This window comes from Ciona intestinalis, chromosome 13 (genome assembly GCF_000224145.3).
Source record: "Ciona intestinalis chromosome 13, KH, whole genome shotgun sequence".
In the NCBI taxonomy this organism is placed as follows: domain Eukaryota; kingdom Metazoa; phylum Chordata; class Ascidiacea; order Phlebobranchia; family Cionidae; genus Ciona; species Ciona intestinalis.
Window position 1 is genome coordinate 386795 of NC_020178.2, and position 23150 is coordinate 409944.

The 23150-nt window shown below is 31.2% G+C and overlaps 2 protein-coding genes and 1 long non-coding RNA gene across 21 annotated transcripts in view; 2 read left to right on the forward strand and 1 right to left on the reverse strand.

Annotated features, from left to right (window-relative positions):
• The window catches only part of LOC100184166 (dynamin-1), a 21784-nt gene extending 755 nt beyond the window's left edge, over nt 1-21029 (forward strand). The window contains exons 2-27 of one of the 19 annotated variants that reach the window (XM_026837353.1): nt 30-63; nt 435-525; nt 1514-1590; nt 3778-3927; nt 4377-4580; nt 4916-5014; nt 6895-7055; nt 7438-7580; nt 8048-8183; nt 8948-9082; nt 9564-9635; nt 10078-10164; nt 10581-10651; nt 12408-12462; nt 12821-12835; nt 13410-13523; nt 13966-14096; nt 14540-14639; nt 15942-15950; nt 16603-16761; nt 17120-17176; nt 17561-17671; nt 17999-18120; nt 18443-18571; nt 19875-20051; nt 20155-20443. In XM_026837353.1, coding sequence (XP_026693154.1) covers nt 30-63; nt 435-525; nt 1514-1590; nt 3778-3927; nt 4377-4580; nt 4916-5014; nt 6895-7055; nt 7438-7580; nt 8048-8183; nt 8948-9082; nt 9564-9635; nt 10078-10164; nt 10581-10651; nt 12408-12462; nt 12821-12835; nt 13410-13523; nt 13966-14096; nt 14540-14639; nt 15942-15950; nt 16603-16761; nt 17120-17176; nt 17561-17671; nt 17999-18120; nt 18443-18571; nt 19875-20051; nt 20155-20203 — 2688 coding nt within the window. In that variant the 3' untranslated portion in view covers nt 20204-20443. Of the gene's footprint in view, nt 1-6; nt 64-434; nt 526-1513; nt 1591-3777; nt 3928-4376; nt 4581-4915; nt 5015-6894; nt 7056-7437; nt 7581-8047; nt 8184-8947; nt 9083-9563; nt 9636-10077; nt 10165-10580; nt 10652-11232; nt 11304-12407; nt 12463-12820; nt 12836-13409; nt 13524-13965; nt 14097-14539; nt 14640-15941; nt 15951-16602; nt 16762-17119; nt 17177-17560; nt 17672-17998; nt 18121-18442; nt 18572-19874; nt 20052-20154 lie in introns of those variants that run through there. The other 18 variants (XM_026837358.1, XM_026837352.1, XM_026837357.1 and 15 more) reach the window with 18 other exon arrangements.
• Nucleotides 17218-23150, reverse strand: part of LOC113474826 — an 8414-nt gene continuing 2481 nt past the window's right edge. The window contains exon 2 of the long non-coding RNA XR_003396522.1: nt 17218-17266. This is a non-coding gene — a long non-coding RNA (uncharacterized LOC113474826). The remainder of the gene's footprint in view (nt 17267-23150) is intronic.
• Nucleotides 21803-23150, forward strand: part of LOC100178598 (sulfhydryl oxidase 1-like) — a 12140-nt gene continuing 10792 nt past the window's right edge. The window contains exon 1 of the mRNA XM_018814594.2: nt 21803-22884. Coding sequence (XP_018670139.1) covers nt 22748-22884 — 137 coding nt within the window. The 5' untranslated portion in view covers nt 21803-22747. The remainder of the gene's footprint in view (nt 22885-23150) is intronic.

Below are 23150 nucleotides of genomic sequence, written 5' to 3' on the forward strand. Positions count from 1 at the left end.
ATCAAGGAATGGAACAACTTATTCCGTTGGTGAATAAATTGCAAGATGCATTCGCCCATACAGGTAAATACAAGATTAAAAAGTTTTTTAAAAAATTTAAGTTTTAATATTTTGTTAAGTTAAATTTTTTTTAGTTTTTTTTGCAGATTTTTTTTTGAGAAATTAAGAATATCTGAAGGGAATGAATGTAACTTATTTATCTTGAATCAAGAATGAAAATCATTATAACACCAACGTTCTGTTTCATGCACCTGGTGCCTATTTGCAAGACATAATACCACAACAAATAACATTCAAAGAAATATAAAACCGTATCCTCACAACCCCCATAGACCGTTGTTAATTGTTTAAAACACAATCAGGATATTTGTATATTATGTGCTAAAGGTGCCCCGTCTTGCCCCACAGTATTTATTTATATATTTTTATTACAGGATCCACACTGAATATAGACCTTCCACAAATTGCTGTTGTAGGCGGTCAGAGTGCTGGAAAAAGTAGTGTATTGGAAAACTTTGTTGGAAAGTATGTAGTAATATTGTGTTGGTATTACATTAGCTTATTATGTAAATATGTACTGTAGGAGTTTTTTTTGGCTTTTTTAACAAAATCTGGAGTGACTTTGTTAAAAGTTACACTTATTGTTGTTAAACAAAGAAAATCTCATTGATTAATGTGGTGAATGCAATATACTTTGGCTCTGTTTGTATAGACACCTAACAGCAAGGTAATATCTGTTTTGGGCATAAAAACTGGGGTGCTAAAACATGTTTTGGTGACACCATTGTTTTAAAAGTAGGGGTCATTTTTTTAAACTTTCTGTTAGGCAGACCTAGTTTTTCTACTTCTAGTTCTGACCTAAATTAACTTATTTGCAATCTAATTAGCCAGATACAATTTACAATTTGTAAAAGTCTGTTTTATTGATTTGAATTCCCAGTTGTTGTAGCTCTATGATTAGTCTAGTTCTGTTTCACTGAAATTAACTATTGATTCTAAAATTTTGTGTCATTTATGTCTTAGTATAGTAGGGTAGGGGAAGAAGGGACACTTTTAGCAAATAATATTCAAATATCCTGATCGTGTTTTAAACAATTAACAATGGTCTATGGGAGTAGTGAGAAAACTGTTTAAAAATTTTTTGAATGTTCTTGTTTTATTATTAAAAGTGATGAAAAAATACAATGAAAAGATGTCCCATCTTTCCCAACCCCACTATATTGTGCTTATTTTAACATTTTAATTTAAGCGAATGCAATGCAGTTATGTACACGCAATAGCAAAACAAGTACAAGTATTGACTAACACCCAAAAACACTTGATTTGCAGTCATGTTTAATCTCTCTTATCAAAATTAAGCTGCAGTTAATATGAGTAATTTCACTAAATTTTGCGTGGGTATTTCTGAAAGCCAAATATAGTACTGCATATTCAAACTAAAATGTTACTTTTAAAAAAGGAAAATTTCCACAACTTTTTTTTTTTTTTTTTAAAGTTTTTTTATTTTTTTCAGAGATTTTTTGCCGAGAGGTTCCGGCATTGTTACACGGCGTCCCTTAGTGTTGCAACTGATCACAGCGAAAAATGGAGGTAAAATTTAAACACAAACTATTGCCTATTCAAGCTGATATTCATATCTCTTTATACTAAGTTACATCCATTGAAAAAATAATTAAAAGTTTTTTCTGGCTGCGTCACTGTTTTTGTATATCAATTAAATCTTTAGTAAAATTGGCGTATGTGTCCTTGGGCAAGACATTTAACGGACATTGCTCCAACCCAGTGGTCACTAATGGGTTGTAATGGACAACTCTGGCTTAAATCTTAAGTCCTGTGGGGTACCACACTGTAGGACCTTACCCATATAGAATAGAAATGCACAAAATATATTGTAATTTGTATTTCAAACTTAAAATGAAACTAAATGTTATGAATTCAAGTCCATACATGCAATCCACTCGCTGGACACATATACTTCTGCTAATTTTGCATTTGTTAATATTTAACTTGATAGTAATTACAACATTATGAAGCAGAGCAAATAAATGTGATGTCACTTATTTACAATGTACATTCTGCTCATAGGCACCTATTTTCTGAAAAAACAGGATGTTTTTACGCCATATTTTATGTTAATTTATGTAAATTGCCTTTTTGTTATGTTTTTTTGTATCTTTTTTATGTATAGCCCATACAAGATTTGTTAAAATAAATTTTATCTTTTATTTAAATATGTATGTATATATACCCAGATTTTTTAAAACAATTTTTACTCTTTTTTAAATATGTATACATATAAACCCAAATTTATTATAAAAACTTTGTTACCTATTTTATGTTATCGAATTTTTTCACAAAGACTCATAACTTATTCCGGGGCATGCATGCATACCCCGCATACCCATGTTAGGCGCCAAATTATGTATTTATTTACCTATATGTACAGTACAATAAAACTTAGGCACAAAAGTAGTGCAACTATTTTAATGAGCTTTGGGCTACTAAAGGATATAGTTATAGTGGTAAAATGAAAGTTATTTAATTATAGCAATAAAATTGGTGCAGCTGTTAAAATTATTGTTTTATTGGCATGTAGTTTTATGTGTGCGCTGTGCACTGGTTTATTTAAGATAATTTTAAAACTCTAAGAGAATGAAAACATGGACCATTTTACCCCAAATGGAAATATGGACCGTCTTACCTCAAATCAAAACATGGCTTATTTTACCCCAAACGAAAACAGGATCATTTTGCCCCAAACAAAACATGGACCATTATACCCCAACCTACTATGTAATATTTTTCGAGAAATATAAATTTCTTTATAATTTTTTCATTTTTTTAGTACAGTGCGTAGGGTGCTAGGGTAAAACATAACATATTTATCACATTAAAGCTGTCACTTCTGTTATGTGAATCATATTGTCTACTCATACTTCCTGTAATGTGATGTTTTTAACTTATATGTATGTCAAATTCTTTAGAAAAACTGTAATGTGTGTATTTTAGAATACATTTGAATTGCTTACACAAATTTAATTTTAATTTTTAAAGTTTCTGAAAAGTCGAAAGCATAATAACCTTAAATTGGTTGCACCACTTTTCACAGGTGTTTATATAAATTAAGTTGTATTTGACCGACACTTCAGTATTTTTGACAGCTAGTTTTACAAAGTGTCAACAAAACAATAACGTTAAATTGGTTGCACCACTTTTCACAGGTGTTTATATAAGTTAAGTTGTATTTGACCGACACTTCAGTATTTTTGACAGTTAGTTTTACTAAGTGTCAACAAAACAATAACCTTGAATTGGTTGCACCACTTTTCATGGGTGTTTATATAAGTTAAGTTGTATTTGACCGACACTTCAGTATTTTTGACAGCTAGTTTTACAAAGTGTCAACAAAACAATAACCTTGAATTGGTTGCACCACTTTTCACAGGTGTTTATATAAATTAAGTTGTATTTGACCGACACTTCAGTATTTTTGACAGCTAGTTTTACAAAGTGTCAACAAAACAACAACCTTGAATTGGTTGTACCACTCTTCACATGTGTTTATGCATATTTTATGCATACAAAATAACTCAAATTTGCTATTTTTCCCACAATATAAAAATTGTTTTTACCATTTAAATCTTTCCATTAAAAAAAATTGTTTTTAAATTTTTTCATAAAATAAATCGGCCCGATTTTTTAGTTTAAATTGTTCTGTTTTTTTCATAACTTATATTGTTCTGTATTTTACAATTCATGTTTCTTCTATTTTTATAGAATGGGGTGAATTTTTGCACTGCAAGGGGAAAAAATTCACCGATTTTAACGAAATAAGAAAAGAAATTGAGGAAGAGACGGACAGAATGACCGGATCAAACAAAGGCATCAGCGCCATACCTATTAATCTACGAGTGCATTCTCCACATGGTATGTATTGTTGTGTTTTTACTATGTTTTTTTTACTCCTTTTTTGTTTTTACTTCTTTTTTTTTGTTTTTTTTACTCCCCTTTTCTGTTTTTTTAATTCTACTTGAAAAAAAGTAGCAAATAAAAGCGTTCTTTTTACTTTTTTTAACTTTTTTAACACTTCTTACTGATAGTTTTACTCAAAAAGTTTTTACACATAGCTTGTTTTTAAAGGTTTTGCAGTTTTGTTTGACCTTTCAATTAATTGCGACATAGTAGCAGTTTTACACAGCTATTATTTCACAGTTCAGAATTCTTTTTATTATATATTTAATATATTATAAATATATATATATATTTTTTTTTTGCATTATAATTGCGATTGTTTGACCTGTCAACTAAAACTGACATAATAGCATTTAACATTTAAAAAATTAAATAAAAAAACTAATGTTTTTGATTTATTTCAGTTTTGAATCTGACACTTGTGGATTTACCTGGTATGACAAAAGTCCCTGTTGGGGATCAGCCTGCAGATATTGAGCAGCAGATCCGTGATATGATTATGCAGTTCGTAGTAAAGGACAATTGCCTTATTCTCGCTGTATCGCCAGCAAATTCTGATCTCGCAAATTCAGACGCACTAAAAATCGCAAAAGAATTTGACCCGCAAGGTAAAAATTGCTTGATATTTATATTTTGCAAGACACTTATTGGGCGTTGCTCCAACCCAGTGGTCACTAATGCCAATGGGTTGTAGCACCCTGGGTGTAGTGGTACCAAAAGACGGGGCACCTTTAGCACATAATATCCAAATATCCTGATCGTGTTTTAAACAATTAACAATGGTCTATGGGAGTCGTGAGGATACGGTTTTACAATTCTTTCTAATGTTCTTTGTTTACTACCATATGGGACGAGAAAATAAAATAAAAAGGTGCCCCATCTTCCCCCACCCTACTATACACATATTTGTTTTGTGTTAAATTTTGTCAATAATTTTATCCAGGTATTCGCACTATTGGGGTTATAACCAAACTCGATTTAATGGACGAGGGCACAGATGCCAAACATATATTAGAGAACAAACACCTGCCTTTAAGAAGGGGTGAGTTACATTCTAAACCAGTATTCGAAACTGTTTTTTTGGCGGATTTTTTTATATAGATATATTATATGTTAAATTTTGTGTGTCAATTTTTTAAAATACAGAAGAGGCAAAGATTATACACATATTTTTTTATAAGTGAATCTAACTTATTGGTTGCAATGTTTACTGATTAGTGCAGTGTAGTAAATTTCTGGTTTTGGGTTATATTTTTAGTCAAAATTGAGTATTTTTTATAAATGTATAAAACAAATTATTGATAACTGTATGACCACTAAACTGTGTCATGCAAATTTTTGGTGTCAGAGTAATGGGCCAACTCTGGCCTAAATCACAGGCCCCATGTCGTGCCTTACTGTAGGACCTCACCCATATAGAATACAACGTGCATATAAAAAATGCTGGGGTAATGGGCCAACTCTGGCCTAAATCCCAGGTACCATGGCATGGCTCACTGTAGGACCTCACCCATATAGAATAGAATGCGCGCATACAATGTTGGGGTAATGGGCCAACTCTGGCCTAAATCCCAGGTCCCATGACATGACTCACTGTAGGACCTCACCCATATAGAATACAACGTGCATATAAAAATGCTGGGGTAATTGGCCAACTCTGGCCTAAATCCCAGGTCCCATGGCATGGCTCACTGTAGGACCTCACCCATATAGAATAGAATGTGCAAATACAATGTTGGGGTAATGGGCCAATCCTGGTCTAAATCTCAGGTCCCATGGCACGCCACTGTAGGACCTCACCCATATAGAACACAATAAAATGTCTTCTTTATGGCCACACATATTTTTAGGATGAAAACTTTAAATCTGAACTTCTATTTTATTGTGTATGGGCACACCTAGGTCATGGAGAACTTATGAAGCATAAAAAGCTCTGTTTTCTCATGTGAATTGGACCAAAACCACATTTAAACCCACGTTTTGGTGTATATAGACTTCTGTATAAGCTAATGTTATATCATTATTTTATGTAGTAATAAATATTATATACTAGTACTGCAAAATCCTTTTTAATGGTGCAATTTTTTGGTACTTGATTTTTTTTAGTAAAATGTAAAAAAAATGGGTATATGGGTATAACAGTTAGGATTTGGTACTAATTTTACTTATAGTTGTTAAACATAGGGAACCTCATTGTTTAATGTGGTGAATGCAATATACTTTGGCTCTGCTTGTTTGTATAGACACCTAACAGCAGGGTAAACACTACTTTAAATATAAACATCTTGAAATTTATGTCTTTGAAGTGTATTTTGCATAGAATTACTGCAGTGAATAAAAGGTTATGCTTAAAATTACAATTATGAATCGTACATTGTATGTAGAATGGCTATAATGTATCCTGTTATATTCTGTGAATAATGCAGACATCGCCACTACTATGTTATAATGGTTGGTTTGTGCATTGCATTTTAATGTTTTCTTTTAAATGTGTGGTACAGAGGTTACTGGTTTGAGCTTACCATTGTGGGCGTATGTGTTAATTAGAGACATTTAACAGCAATTGCTTTAACCCAGTGGTCACTAATGGGTTGTCTTAATTGTCAGACATACATTATAAAAGTTTTTTAAAATTTGAAAATATAATCACCACAAAGTTACATATGTGATAACTCATAAGCGGGCACGAGGTGTATGAAACAGAAGATCCGTGTTATAATGACTGTCATTATCCCATCATGCGAAACTACATAAGTTACATTCATTTAATAAAAGTTGCATACATGGCAGCTCGTAAGCTGACATGAGGTTTACGTAACAAAACACCAGTGTTATAATAACTATAATAACAAAAATATGTGTTCAACAAATATATATACTATATTTGTATGTTAAAAAAAATAACAAATATATGTTTAACAGGTTACGTAGGAGTTGTGAACAGAAGCCAAAAAGACATTGACGGCAACAAAGACATTAAAGCTGCGTTGTCTGCTGAAAGACGCTTCTTTTTAAGCCACCCTGCATACAGACACATGGCTGATAAATTGGGGACACCGTATTTGCAGAAAATACTGAATCAGGTATGCACAAAAATTGCCTTTATTTATTCGTTATAGTGAGCATTTACCCTAAAAAAACGATTTGAATCAAATGTTTTACATATTTTCTATGTTGTTTTGGCACAGCCTTTAGCATGCTAGATTATTGGTTACAGGTTCAAGGCTCGTCGCTGCTACCATTTTGGAAGCTTGTGACCTTGGACAAGACATTTAACGACAATTGCTCCAATTAAAAAAAAAAACATTAAAAAAACTAAAAAAAATGCCTACAGATTTGTAAATAGGATAACTTGTAAGCGGGCACATGGTGTATGAAACAGAACACCCGTGTTATAACGGCTGTCATTGCCCCACCATGCAGGAATAGGCAGAGATAAAAATTCACTTTTTATTCCATATTCAGCAACTTACAAACCACATCAAAGAAACGTTGCCAGCCTTAAGGAACAAACTCCAGAAACAGATGATGGATATGGAAAAGGAAGTCGAAGAATTTAAAAACTTCAAACCTGATGATCCATCCAGGAAAACTAAGGCTATGTTACAGTAGGTTTACGTTTTGATACTGTAGCCCATTTTTACCAAGTATTATATAGTAGGGAAGTGGTAGATGGGACACTTTTCATTCTATTTTCTTGTCCCATTTGGTAGTAAGCAAAGAACATTCAAAGAATTATAAAACCATATCCTCACAACTCCCATAGACTGTTGTTACTTGTTAAAAACACAATCAGGATATTTTGATATTATGTGCCAAAGTTGTCCCATCTTCTCCCACCCTACTATATATATATATATATATTATACTTAATACTGTATAAATACTGTATGACATTTTGTTTACTTTGCTACATGCAAAATTAAATAAATTGTACTTAAACCATGCAACAGCAGCAAAAAAACAGCAGTCTTGTTGGAAAATCTGATACTTCTTTGTAAATTGTTTTCTGCATTTTTTATATCAAAAAATGCCCCTAAATTTCCTAAAAATTGTTTGTTTTTTTTCTTTCCAGAATGATCCAAGGATTTAACAACTCATTTGAGCAGTTAATTGAGGGTACAGGGGCTTCTATAGACACATTAGAGCTATCTGGGGGCGCGAAAATTAACCGGATATTCCATGAAAGATTCCCTTATGAGCTTGTAAAGGTGAGAGTGACCCTAGAAATTTACGGAAGCTCGTGGCGAAAATGGAGATTTAAATGCTAAAAGACAGTGGCTTTTTTAAGCTGTTATATTTAAAAGATGGGACACCGAAGATGGGACACCTTTAGCACATAATATCTAAATATCATACTCGTGTTTTAAACAATTAGTCTATGGAAGTCCCAAGGATACGATTTTATAATTCATTAAATGTTCTTTGTTTACTACCAAATGGGACGAGAAAATGGAATGAAAAGGTGTCCCATCTCCCCCCACCCTACTATACAATGCTAATGTATGTTGTGTTATGTAGCTTAGAATTTGCATTACAGCATTGTAAACAATGAAAGACACTTCCTTTTTCCCACCATTCATGTTATGTGGTTTAGTTAGTTCCTTGTGTGAGTCAACTTAACTTATATAATGGGGAAAAGTTGTATATTTAATTTAAAGTTGTTGTTTTGTTGACACTTTGTAAAAAAAATCTGTCAAAAATACCTGAAATTAAAAAAAATTTAAAGACCATGTTTGAGTAACTAATGTAAAATTGTTGTTTTGTTGACTCTTTGTAAAACTAACTGTTTAAAATACCGAAGTGTCGGTCAAATACAACTTAACTGATATAAACACCTGTAAAAAAATGGTGCAACCAATTCTAGGTTATTGTTTTGTTGACACTTTGTAAAACTAACTGTTAAAAATACTGAAGTGTCGGTCACATACAACTTAACTTATATAAACGCCTGTATCACAAAAACTTCTTATAGATGGAGTTCGATGAGCAAACTTTACGAAAAGAAATTTCTGTCGTTATCCAAAACATTCACGCTATTCGAACTGGATTATTTACACCAGACACTGCGTTTGAAGAAATTGTGAAAAGTCAAATCGCAAAATTAAAGGTATTTTTTTGGAGTTGGGGTAATGGGCCAACTCTGGTCTAAATCTCAGGTTCCATGGCATATCTTGCTGTAAGACCTCACCCATTTAGAATAGAATGTGCGTATACAATGTTGGGGTAATAGGCCAACTCTGGTATAAATCTCAGGTCCCATGGCGTATCTTGCTGTAGGACCTCACCCATATAGAATAGAATGTGCATACACAATGTTGGGGTAATGAGCCAACTCTGGTCTAAATCTCAGGTTCCATGGCGTGCCTTGCTGTAGGACCTCACCCATATATAATAGAATGTGCATATACAATGTTGGAGTAATGAGCCAACTCTGGTATTAATCTCAGGTCCCATGGCGTGTCTTGCTGTAGGACCTTACCCATATAGAATGTTAGGGTAATGTTTAAATTGGACTACATTTGTGCTTCTGACTTTTTAGGCGTAAACAAATTGTCTTTACAAGTGTATTAAAATATGTTTATTTTTAGGACCCTGCACTAAAATGTGTTGAATTAGTATCGACTGAATTAATGAACGTTTTACGCAAATGTAGCGACAAGGTGAGAAATTAAGCAATATTCAAATTAAGTTTAAAACCTTGAATGAGTTTAATGCCACCCCATATTTTACTATAAATAAAAAAAAACACTAATTTATGAAAAGAGAAACATTAAGTTACGAAACTTTACTGTACGAAAATAAGATAATTTATGAGACATAATTTAATTGTTACGTTTTTATGTAAGAAGTAATGGTAATTTATAAATAATTTTATTGTTTTTTTTATGTAATCTTCAATGTCAATTTATGAAATAGTATTTAATTGTTTTGTTTTTATGGAATAAATAAAGTTAATTTATAAAATTAACACTATAACATAAAAATTTAAAAGTGTAATAAATAAAAAAATAAAAAATGAAAAAAAATGAAAAATCCAATAATTGAATAAATATTGTTAATTATTAAATAATCATTTTATTTAATAATGTTAATTTATATCAGATGGGTAGATACCCCATGTTACGAGAAGAAACTGACCGCGTGGTTAGTACGAACGTTCGTGAAAAAGAAGCTATGACAAAAGAACAGGTTTCAAAGAATTTTTGACTAATTTTAAAAGTTTTTTGGGGTTAATTTTGATTTTACTGCAAAAAAATGTGTTTTTTTAATGTTGAAGGGCCCTGTATTGATATGACTGGTGTTTTTCCCTTTTTCTAAGTTCTCTCACTTAATAAAATGAGAGAGTGGAAGGAAAAAGGTTGTGGAATGGTGTTTTTGCCCTTTTTCTATTTTTTTCTTTGAGGAATAAATGAGAGAATGTGTGAAAAATACTGTTTTTTTTCTTTTTTTAATTTCTCTAACTTGAGGTTTAAATAAGAGAATGCTTGAAAAAAGGTGTTTTTTTTCCAATTTCTCTTCTTTGTGTAAAAATGAGAGAATGAGTGAAAAAGGCAGCAATTTAATGCTGTGTGGTGTGTATAAAAGTGATTACTTTCCACTAACAGGTAGCAATGCTCATTGATTTCGAATTGTCATATATAAATACAAACCACGATGACTTCATAGGGTTTGCTAAGTAAGTCTACTTTATACTAAACATAGGCGCCAAACTTTTGAATTTTCAGGGGTGGCGTGCACACCCTGCCACCCCAAGTTTGGCGCCTGTACAAAACAACCCATATTAAAAACTGGTTTATTAACGCACTGCATGAAAATGAAATTTGCGTATCAATATAACTAGTATGGACCGTATTAAGAATGCACAAGTATGAAACATGCATTTTTAACCCAAAAACGAGATAAAATAAAGTTTTTTTTTGCCGCAGTAATGAAAAAATGCTGCAATTGCTTATTGGCATGGTGAAATTTTTTGAAAACTTAGTAAATTTCATGGGTGTTTTACTAAAACAGGTGTTAATATGGATTGTTGAAGGAAATAAATGGATTTAATCAGTTTTCCAATAAATTATACAATATTTTGGCGTCAAAAAATATTAAAAAAATAAAATTTTGTTAATTTTTTTACTTTTCAAAAAAACCTGTTCAAAAAATTTGTCAAAAAAATTTATCAAAATTTATTTGAAAATTTGTTAAATCCATTTTTTCCTTTTATTTTGTTGTTGTTCTGTGTTTTTTATGTCATATTTTTTATTGTAGGTTAAATTTCTCATAAACTGTGAAATTTCCTACATAAATACCAACCACGAAGACTTTATTGGATTCGCAAAGTAAAATTTCGCATGATTTGAAAAAAAAACAGTTTTAAGTGAAAACTAATTCCCAGCATGATGCAGTGATGCCATTCAATAAGCAGCAGTGTTCCCCGTTTTTTAAAACATCCCCAATTTTTCTTAACTTGTTTTCCAAAATTGTGAGCAAATTTTTTAAAGTGTTTGATTTTTTTAATATACTTTCAATTTACTTTAAAATATTTCAAAAAATCGTAATGTTTAATTATTTTTTTCCAAAAGATGATTTCTAATTTTTAATTAAAAAAAAAAAACTTTCTAAATTAGTGAAAAAATAAAATAAATATATATTTTATCAAAAACGAATAAAAATTGTCAACAATTATTGGGGGCACTGCATTTGGTAGTAATTTAACGAAACATGAATCAAAACTCAAGTTAATTTGGCATGATATGAGTTGACATCACATAAATAATATAAAAGTCATGAAAAAACTGACAGTTTAAATGTGAACTAGAAAACCATGTTTTATTTGAAAATAATCCAAATTTAATTTTTGTGGTGTTTTTAGTAGGGTAGGGGAAGATGGGACACACTTTTTCTATTTCCTTGTCTTGTTTAATAGTAAACAAAGAACATTCAAAGAATTTTAAAACCGTATCCTCACGACTCCCATAGACTATTGTTAATTGTTTGAAACACGATCAGGATATTTGGATATTATGAGCTAAAGGTGCCCGAGCTAAAGGTGCCCAGTTTTCCCCACCCTACTATACATAAGTATGTGTAGCAAAAGTGAAACTAAAAGTTTAGTAGCATTATTCTGCTACATAAATAGGCGCCAAACTCTTAAAAACACAGTGGAGGCAGGGATAGTTAGACACACATTCCTATGAAACAAATCTAACTTATTGGTTGTAATGTTTACTGATTAAAGCAGTGTAGAAAATTCAGGGTTGGCCTGCCCACCCTGCTACCCCAGGTTTGGCGCCTATATCCTACACAATTTTATCATCTGTCATTCTTAAATACATCAAATTACTTTTCTTTTAATTTTACATTTATTTTTTTTTTTATAATTTTTCACGCTGCATGAAAATTATGATTACGATTTTTTATGTAACATTTCTATGTAACTACAGTGCGTCACAAAAAGGCGTGGATCGTGGAGCAAAGAAAAAATCTGTTGGAAACCAGGTGTGTATGTTAAAGTTGTTATAATATTGGTATATTCTATATGGGTGAGGTCCTACAGCAAGATATGCCATGGGACCTGAGATTTATGCCAGAGTTGGCTCATTACCCCAACATTGTATATGCACATTCTATTCTATATGGGTGAGGTCCTACAGCAAGATATGCCATGGGACGTGAGATTTAGGCCAGAGTTGGCTCATTACCCCAACATTTCATAGGTTTTTAAATGTTAAATAGAAAATTAAGTTTTTTTGGAAAATAATTGTTATATTTTTGTAGATTATATTTAACCTGTTAAATATAGTTAGGCAAATATATAATCCAAGTCTATTTTAAAACATTAACTTTTATTATAAAGAAATTTGGTAAAGAGGTAAGAAAATGGTTTCATTTCAGCAAAATATTTTTTTCCCTAAAATTTATTGCTAAACTACGCAGGCATTTTTGTCCTATAACATATTTTTTCATTATAAATTAACATTTTTTTTCGCATATTTGGTTATCAACCACACAAAAAGTTACATTCCTGATGAAACAGAACACCTGTGTTATAACGACTGTCGTTACCCCGCCATGCAAGAATAAATAAATTACATTCATTCCAATATTTCTATAGCATTTTTGTATATTTTCATACAATTGAAATTTGCAAACCGCTTTTTATTTGCTTTGGAAATTTTAATTTTTAATAAACTATATCAAAAACAAGATTTTTAGTTAATAAAATAAGTTAAAACCATATTTTGTCCGAAAAATTCGTGCATATTCACAGTTTTGATAATTTTTTGTCTGAAAATTTAAATTTTAGTTATTATATTAATATTATATATATTTTTTAGATAATTTTTTTACATATTTTTGTAAAAAAACAAACAATTTTTGCTATTTTTTGCATGCTCCCCCCCCCATTTTTTTAAATATATAGTTTTTTTAAAACCTTTTTTTAGGTTATTCGAAAAGGCTGGCTCACAATGCACAATCTGAGTTTTATTAAAGGAGGTTCTAGAGATTTCTGGTTTACTCTGAGTGCTGAGCAGTTTCAATGGTATAAAGATGAAGAGGTAATTTACTAGCTTGCCTGGGGCTTAATCCATAGCTCTTTGGGCTTAAGTGTGCAAGAATTTTTTTTATGGCAGAAAAATGAAAACAGTTTTTTTTTATGTGATTTTATTTTGTTGCTATGAGCGCCTGTCTCTGGGTAAAAGGTTATAGGTTCAAGGCTTGATGCTGCTACCATTGTAGGTGTATGTATCCTTGGGCAAGACACCTAACGGCAATTGCTTCAACCCAGTGGTCACTTAAGGTCTTTTTAATTTGTTCTGAACATAAAAAATCTATAAAAAAAGCAATCACTCGCAAATTAACATACATAGTAACTCTTAAACAGGCATGAGGGCTATGAAACAGAACACCGTGTTATAACAACTATCATTACCCCACCACGCAAGAATAAACAAGTTGCAATCATTCATTCAATTAAACATTACCAATTATTTATCGCAGGAAAAAGACAAGAAATTCCTTCTTTCACTTGACAATATTCGTTTGCGTGATTTAGAAAAAGGATTTATGTCCAGCAAATATGGCTTTGCTCTCTTCAGTACTGAGTCTCGCAATGTATATAAAGACTACAGGTAACTTTAAACTGTATTTTGGGAAAATTTGTTCAGTTTTTTATTCTATGTGGGTGAGGTCCTACAGTGAGGCTCGCTATTGGGATCTGAGTTTAGGCCAGAGTTGGTTCATTACTTTAATATTGTATATGCATCCTGTTCCATATGGGTGAGGTCCTACAGTGAGGCATGCCGAGGGGTCTGAGATTTAAGCCAGAGTTGGCTTATTTATCTCGAACGCGGAGTGCTATAAATGCTTTAGTGACCACTGGGTTGGAGCAATTGCTGTTAAGTATCTTGCCCAAAACACATACAAAAAAGTAATAAAAAAATTCACTTACAAAGTTACATACATGGTATCTCGCAAGCAGACGCATGGTGTATGAATTAGAACACCCCTGTTATAGCGACTGTCATAACCCCCCCCCAAACCGTAAATAAACTACATTCGTTGAAATATACAGACAATTGGAGTTATCTGCTGAAACACAAGAAGAAGTAGATAGTTGGAAAGCGTCGTTTTTACGCGCTGGTGTCTATCCAGAGCGTAGCACTGAGAAAAATGTAAGTTACTAAATTAATATTGTACATTTTGAAGTTTTTCTACAAGATATATAGTAGGGTGGGGGAAGATGGGACACCTTTAGCACATAATATATCCTCATTGTGTTTTAAACAATTAACAGGGATCTATGGAAGCCATGAGGATACGGTTTTATAACTCTTTAAATGTTATTTTTTTACTATTAAATAGGACGAGAAAATAGAATGAAAACGTGTCCCACTGTCCCATCTTCTCCCACTCTACTATATTTTATGGGTCGTAATATTTGTCTTAAAATTGACCAAAAAATCAGTGTTTTTTGCTGCGTGTTATGCATTATAAAAATGCTGTTTTTAGCATAATATATATCGAAAACAGCTTTTGGGCAATCTATTTTATACTAATGTTTTTTTTCGAAATCGAAATTTTTTGTTAAAATATTTTTTACATATTTTTTCCTGTTATTTATTAGACCTAAAAAAAGCGTATCAAAAAACATTGGTATATTTTTTTAAAGATTTTGCTTTGAAAAGTGTCTAGGTTTATATTTATGCATGTTATGTTTGTTGTTGTTGTTACTGCACTCCATACATTAAAACAACACCTTTAAAAATCACGAAATAAGATTTTAATGTTTTTTTTTGTAAAAAAATTAACAATTGGATAGTGTATTTTTTACCTAAATATTCTGCTATGCATTTTAGATGTATTTTATATAATTTATCTGTTTCCAAAAAATATAGTTTTATAAAAGTGTAAAAAGCTGTTTATAATTTAAGTTATTTTTTTACAATTTCTTTATAGTTTTTAGGTGTTTTTTTTTAGTTTTTTTTTAATTAACTTTTTTTTCTTGTTGCAGTAGCATATTCTCTCTTTTTTCCTTTACAAGCTAACAAATCACAAAACTTAAATTGATTTGTCTTGCTAAATAGAACTATAATTCTCACAAATTAAAATCGAAAAAATTTCCAAAAAATTTAGCACTAGAAAATAGAACATTTTATATAGTACTGTGGGGGAAGATAGGACACCCTTAGCACATAATATCAAAATATCCTGATTATGTTTTTAACAATTAACAACGGTCTATGGGAGTTGTGAGGATACGGTTTGATAATTCTTCGAATTTTCTTTTGTTTACTACCAAATGGGACGAGAAAATTAAATTAAAATTTGTCCCATTTTCCCCCACCCTACTATATTAACGCAGTATTACAAATCACAATGTCTGTTTTATAATAATGTTACAGGATTTTAATTCATTTGTGTTTTGTATTGTTGTAATGTGTTTTTCTATTGCATGTTTCACCTCTACACAACAGAGAACCAGGGTAATATATTTTATATTTCTAAACACTTTATTTTACCCATTACTGAAAAATCAGACATTTTATAATTTTTTCATGAACCAAAAAATAATTTAAAAAAAATTTGACTAAAAAAAAATTGTCTTTTTTTTCTTAGTATTTTTTTATTAAATAAATTTTACTAGTTTAAAATGCAATATTTTTTAAAAAATGCATGAAAAAGTGAATAGAATTTCACATTTGCACAATTTTACTTTACTTGTTTATGCTTGTAAACTATCATTAGTTTGTTGCATGCATTTTCACGATATAAAATATTAATAAAAAAGGACCTAACCTGTATAAATACTTCATTCATTCATTCATGAATGTATTCTTTTTTTTCATTCATTCGCCCATAAAATTCCAAATTATTTAAAGTGAGTATTTTTATTATTGCTTTGTAAAATATCTAAAAAAATCTAACAATTGATTTTTTTAATTGTTATTAGTTAATTTTCTGCTTTTCTGCATATCTTACCAAAACTTACAACAAAATAAACAATTTTTTACTAAATTTTTAATTTTACAGTAATTTTTTTTTATTCTGTAGAAAAAATGTTTTTGTTTATTTTACTAAATACTAAAAAAAGTATTGTAGTTTACCCTCTAAAACAAGCTAACACTTTAAATAAAGCAGGATTCAACCTCTGGAGGTTCGGAGGCTTCACTGGACCCTCAGTTGGAGAGGCAGGTCGAAACTATTCGTAATTTAGTCGACAGTTACATGGCAATTGTCAGCAAAACAATAAGAGATCTCGTACCAAAAATTATCATGAATATAATGATAGGACAGGTAAAGAATTCTGTATTATGTAGTTATTATTATTTGTATTTTTTAAATTTATTTTTAAATTTTTTAATTTTTGAATTAAAGAAAAAATGTTAAAAGTTCCAATAATTTTTTGGTAATTTTTTTTAAATGTATTTTTGAGTTTTAATAAAATCTGGGATGACATTGCTAAATCGCACATAGTTGTTATATTTAGGGAACCTCATTGATTAATGTGGTGAATGCATTATACTTTGGCTCTGCTTGTTTGTATAGACACCTAACAGCAGGGTAAAATCTGTTGTTTTTTTCATACATTTTTTACATTATATATATATATGTGTATAAATAATTGATTTTTATACTTTTTTCAACATTGCAGACAAAGGAATTTATTGCAACTGAAGTATTAGCTCATCTGTATTCATCTGGAAATGGGGTAGGTTCTGAATGAATGAATGTAACTTGCTTATCTTTGCGTGGCGGGGTAATGACAGTAGTTATAACACGGGTGTTCTGTTTCATACACCTCGGGCCCGCTTACAGGTTACCATGCATGTAACTTTTGAAGTGATTATTTTTCTGTNTTTTGTTTGGATAAGCAGACATGACTTTTGGTTGGTTTGGTCAATTATATCCTCGTGGGTGGGAACTTAAGTGACTTATCCATGGTTGCCAATCCCATGCCCACAGTCGAGTTGCTGAAGCCATTGCAGTGTGTGGATAAGCAGAAATTTTTGCAATTTTACATAAAAAAATTTGGTTTAAATTTTTTTTAGTTTTTTTTTAGAGATTTTTTGGTTATATATTATTTCTATTTTAGACTGACTTAATGGAAGAGTCACACGAGGAAGCAGAGAGACGCGACACGATGTTAAAGATGTACCACAGCCTCAAGGAGGCGCTCAAGGTCATGGGAGACATAAATATGAAGGTAACGAGAAAATATTTTGTAAATTTTTGCCCGGCGGGGCATGGACAGTCGTAAAAATACGAATATTCTGTTTTATACACCTCGTGCTCGCTTATGAGTTACTAAGTATGTAACTTTATGGCTGATTATTTTGAATTTGGGGTTGGAGCAGTTGCTATTAAGGACACACACGTCCACAAACACAAAAAAAGGGAAATTTCAAAATAATTCTAGGTTTTGTGGTCCTTACCCATATATAATAGAAAACGCAGTCAGTTTAACTATATGTATATATACATATACATTAACACATATATATTATTTTTTATTTATTTACCGCATTTCCAGACTGTACAGACCACTCTACCGCCCCCAGTGGACAATTCGTGGATCCCCGAAGAACCAGCAACAAACGGAACACCAGCTCAATCTTCTTATGCGTCGCAACAGTCGTATAATAGACCTCCAAGGTAGGTTTGCTCTACTGTGAATTCTGTATACTTTGGTACGGTATATTCTGTATATATTAATTAATAATTTTTTTTTTAGATTTTATTTATAGATGTATATATAGTAGCTTTTTAAAGTTGTAAAACAGTATGTGCTGTTCTACTTTTTTATAAAGTACTTTGGTTTTGCTGTTACCTGTACGCTGAATACATTTTTTCAGTGAGGGGCGTTTGTGCAAATTATTATCACAACATTTTTCCCGTTTTTTTAATAAAAATTTTTTCAATTTTTTTTTTACGGAAATTTCGCGAATTTTTTTCAAAAAAGTCAGCTTTCCATTAGAGCTGTTATAACTCGTTCTTCGAGTGCTGAAAATATACTGGATGAAAGTAACATACATGATCAGTGGTCCACACATCGCCATTCGTTACAACAGCCACAAGCAACAGTGAAAAGATGGAACAGCCAGAGGTCTTTATCATGCTTTAAATGCATGGCCCTCCCTCTAACTATCATTTTGTTACGATTTCTTAACGAAAATGGTCCAAAATGTTCAAAAATGACGTTTTTTTATTGGTATAAACGACATACATATTTAAAAGCTAGATTAAAATAGACTCTCTTTTTAACTATCATTTTGTTACAATATTCTGAAAAATGATGTTTTTAGGACAAAAAAGACAATAATTTAAAAAAGACAATAGTTTTTTGTTGGTAACTTATTGGTAAACACTATTTTGAAATGGAAAGCATAAAAAATGATCAAATTCTACCATCATATCTAACAGTGTGCACACAACTAACAAAAATAATTCTGAATTTAACCAAAATAAAAATAATATCAAACAAAATTATTCATTAACTGTAACAAAAAAGGGATATATGTCCAATTAATTATTTTATTGTTAAAATTATATAGATTCAAATTTTGTTTAAGCTAATAGCATGTGGTGTATAATAAGCTTGTACAAAGTAACAAAAAAAATAGAAATTTAAATGTTATATTTAAACTTAAGTGACTGTACGCCTAAAACATACCGTAGGATTAAAAAAAATATTTAAATATTCATTTTATTGTAAAACTAGGCACCTTAATATCTTTAACTTTTAGTTAAGTTAAAATTTAAGTTACTTTTATCTTTCAAAGTATTTTCTGCAGGTCTACAAGTTTTTTGGTTATTTATATCCTTTTATATCTGGTTCTTGCCTTTTTCTACAGTTCTCTTCTCAAAACAGCAGTTCTTTTTTTTTGTTTTTTTTTTCTGTTGTTATTAATTCCAGAAAACAAATACAGATATATTCCGTTTTTTTGGGGGCTAAATTTCTTTTCTTTTGTCTAAAATGTTTCACGTTTTGAGTTTTTATTGTATATTCATTCCTTTATGAAATATACATTTACTTTTTAAACAGTTTCAGGTATTGCTTTTGTTCCAGTCCTTCAAAAATATACTAAATTTACTTTACTAAAGTAGGGTAGGGTACGATGGGACAACTTTTTAATTTTATTTTCGAGTCTAATTTTGTAGTAAACCAAGAACATTTAGTGTCTTATAAAACCGTATCCTCACGACTCTAAAAGATTGTTGTTAATTGTTTCAAACACGATCAGGATATTGAATATTATGTGCAAAATTTTTTCATATTCCCCTACAGTACTATATGAAAAACACTTTATGATATCATCGCTTGGTTTAAAACATCGCTTGGTTTTAACCCATCACCCACTAATCGCATGCGCTTTACTAAATCCGCTGAGCTCCGTTTTAATCCGCAGTGTTCGCAGCAGTAGTCCAGCTCGACGGCCACCATCAAGGCCACAGATGGGTAGAATGGCCCCCGGACCCCCACCCACTCAAGCCCCCTCTTTACCCCCTCCAATAATGCCATCAAACGCTGCACCCCCGATTCCGAACCGCCCAATGCCCGGAAGAGCCCCTCCTTCTATACCAAGGTAGAATCGTATTGTAGAATATGTAACACGGGTGTACAAACACCTTGTGTCAGCTTACGAGTCACCATGTATGTGTTATTAATTATCATATTCTCAATTCCAGACGACCTGCCCCAAGTCAAAAACCGCTGATCCCCCAAAGACCAACGTAGACACTCTTCTAAAACTACTGTATCAATTCACATAGTACTGCGACAGTATTCCTGTAGATTCGAAATACATTCATTATTACTCCCGGCCTATAAGGATTCATATATACAATTTTCAATCGAAATAAAAAAAGTTTCAATTTTTTTTCGCGAAATCATCCAAAAATTTGTTACTGTTACTATGTTGAAATTCACTCGTTTTAAAATCATACAATTATACGTACGCATATATGTAATGTAAAAGTGTAAAATGGTGAATTAATAGTTATTTTTTCGATTAACCAAAAAAATTAGTAGTTAACTTTGTAGCATACATTTTTGACTGCCGTTAAAATATTCGTAATTAAGTAGTTCGACAGCGTGCATAAAGACACAGGATTCTTGATTTTGATCGTAGTTTTGTCGCACTTAGATGTTAACAACACTTAAATAGTTTTATCAAAATTTACGTGAAAATGTTCTTGTACATAGAATACCCTAGATATTTTGTGTTATCTCAAAAGCTGTTATAAAATCTCTAGCTTGTCCCTCTGTTTTGCTATAAATACCATTTTAGTTATATATATGTTTGATTATATATTAGGTTGGGACAGGCAAAAGTAAATTGTAAAATGCCTATAGTTTTTGTCATGTAATTTATAATGTGTTGTTATTCTGCATTTTCAGCCAATTTAATGTCATTTTTAGCCATTCTACAGCTTATAGTTAACTGTGGTGGCATAAACTCTTTATAAAAGCATGATTGAAAGCGTATGATTTATAATCCATACAAAAAGCTGGCTATAAGTTGCAATTATCAGCAAAAATGAAATAAAGAGTGGGAAATATATTGGTTTTCTTAGATTTGAGGAAAACAGAAGTAATAAGATTTCATAATACGTTATAAAGTGGGTATACTGGTAAGGGATTGGTATATGATTTTTTTTTACTATATATTTTTACTAAGTATGGATAAGGATCAAAGGTAATTTTGGTGAAGATGCCCGCCTATAGCCCAGAGTTTTAGGTTCAAGGTTCGATGCTGCTACCATTGTGGGTGTAAAGTGTCAGTTAGAGCAAGTAAATTAATATAATTGTTTCTAACACAGTAGTCACTTATGGGTTGTCTAAATTGCCAGCCCAATTCCTTTAAAAAAATAGAGAAAAAATAGGTACTTAGGCCTAAAAGTAATATATCCAAAAGTCTTAACATTATTAATAAAATACATGAAAAGTATTTATCTTCACAAAATATGATTATTTTTACACAAATTGTTTAAAAATAAACGATAATACAAAAAGTTCTCCCCAAATGATAGAAAAGACGTTCCGAAACAGACGTGTATAAGTTTTAGGGGGTTTTATGAAATTGTATTGATTTTGCGAACGTGAGTTTCGTCAGTGTAACATCATCAGTTAAACTTGCGGTATGAATTTGCGTGTGACTAATTTGTAAGAAAATACCACGAATAACCTTGTTTTGAACGGTTTCGGATCTGAACTGACAAAAATTTAGATTTGTTGTTGTTTTTTACAGATCACTAAACAGACAGTTCCGAAAACGTGAACAACTTTTTTCTGTTTTTGCGTTCAAGTAATTTCACCAATAGTTGTATTAATGTTCTTTTACACTGCGATATGGACTGCAAATAGCTTCTATATGGTCTAAATTAGCGTTTTTTACACTAATGTAAAAAAATATTGTAAAAATTGCTGTTTTTTAACACTTATGTAAACAAAATTTTTGTAAAAAGTATAAAGGCAACATTTTTAAAATACTAGCAGACTTTTTAGGTTAAAATGTCTGCCCCACAAACCCCTAGTCTTGATGAAAAACACCCTAGAATGCGGAGAATCGATTTGACGAGAGACAACTTGACAGCGGAGCAGCGAAAAATGATTGTTAAGTACAACAGAGTTCAGTATGACGCTTTTCGGAAGACAAATCGAATGCGCACTTCTCTCTTAGCCACTGGAATTTTTGGCGTAATTGCGGGGATTTATTCGTACACCATTTACCAGATGTCCAAAGACAATATTATTAAAGAAATGGAAGACGAAGTCAGTATGTACCAGTACCCTGAAAAGTGAGAAATTTCGGAGCCCATTTTCAAGAACTTAAAAACATGATTTTTTGTTGTGCTTTTTTTTGTCAACTTGTTAAAAAATACAACAAGTTAGAGCCCATATTCAACAACTTTAAAAACTGTGGCAAAATTTTTTTAAAATATTTTTTTGTTGTGATTTTTTGTCGATTTGGTTAAGAATATGAAAAATTTAAGCCCATTTTCAAGTAAAAATGTTGCAAATTTGTGGAACTTAGTGATTTTTTCAACTGAAACTGTTTTTGCTTTTTAATTTTAGGCGATTGTTATAAAAATTCAATAATTAGGTAAAACTGTAAAGTGTTTTGTTAAAATTGTGTTAACATACATAAAATAACATAGTTTTTCATGTATTTACAGTAATTTTGTTGACGTTTTTGGCTTTTTTTGATCGACAAATTCTACAACACATAATTATTAACAAAAATTTTAGTGTGTTTACATTTTCCCCTATCTCCAGAATATGGATAGGGTATCTATTATATTATGTTTATTACTTCAATATATAACGCATAGCCAAGGAGACGTTGGGTTATATAATGCATCTGATCATGTTACTATTCTAAATGGCGATAATTTGCTGCAAACTGTTACAAATAGGTAAGTTTTTTGTGTTTAATTGGTATGTTTGTAGCAAACTAGCTGTTTCATACACCTCATACTGAGTTAAAATTTATATGTGTGACTTTGTGTGTTTTATATGTGTGACTTTGTGTGTTTTATATGTGTAACTTTGTGTGTAACTAATTAAATGTTTCATATTTTTTATGATTGAAAACTTAGTCAACCCATAAAATCTACCCCCACAATGGTAGCAGCAGCGAGCCTCGAACCCATAACCACTGGGCTTGAGGCAGTAAGCTAAC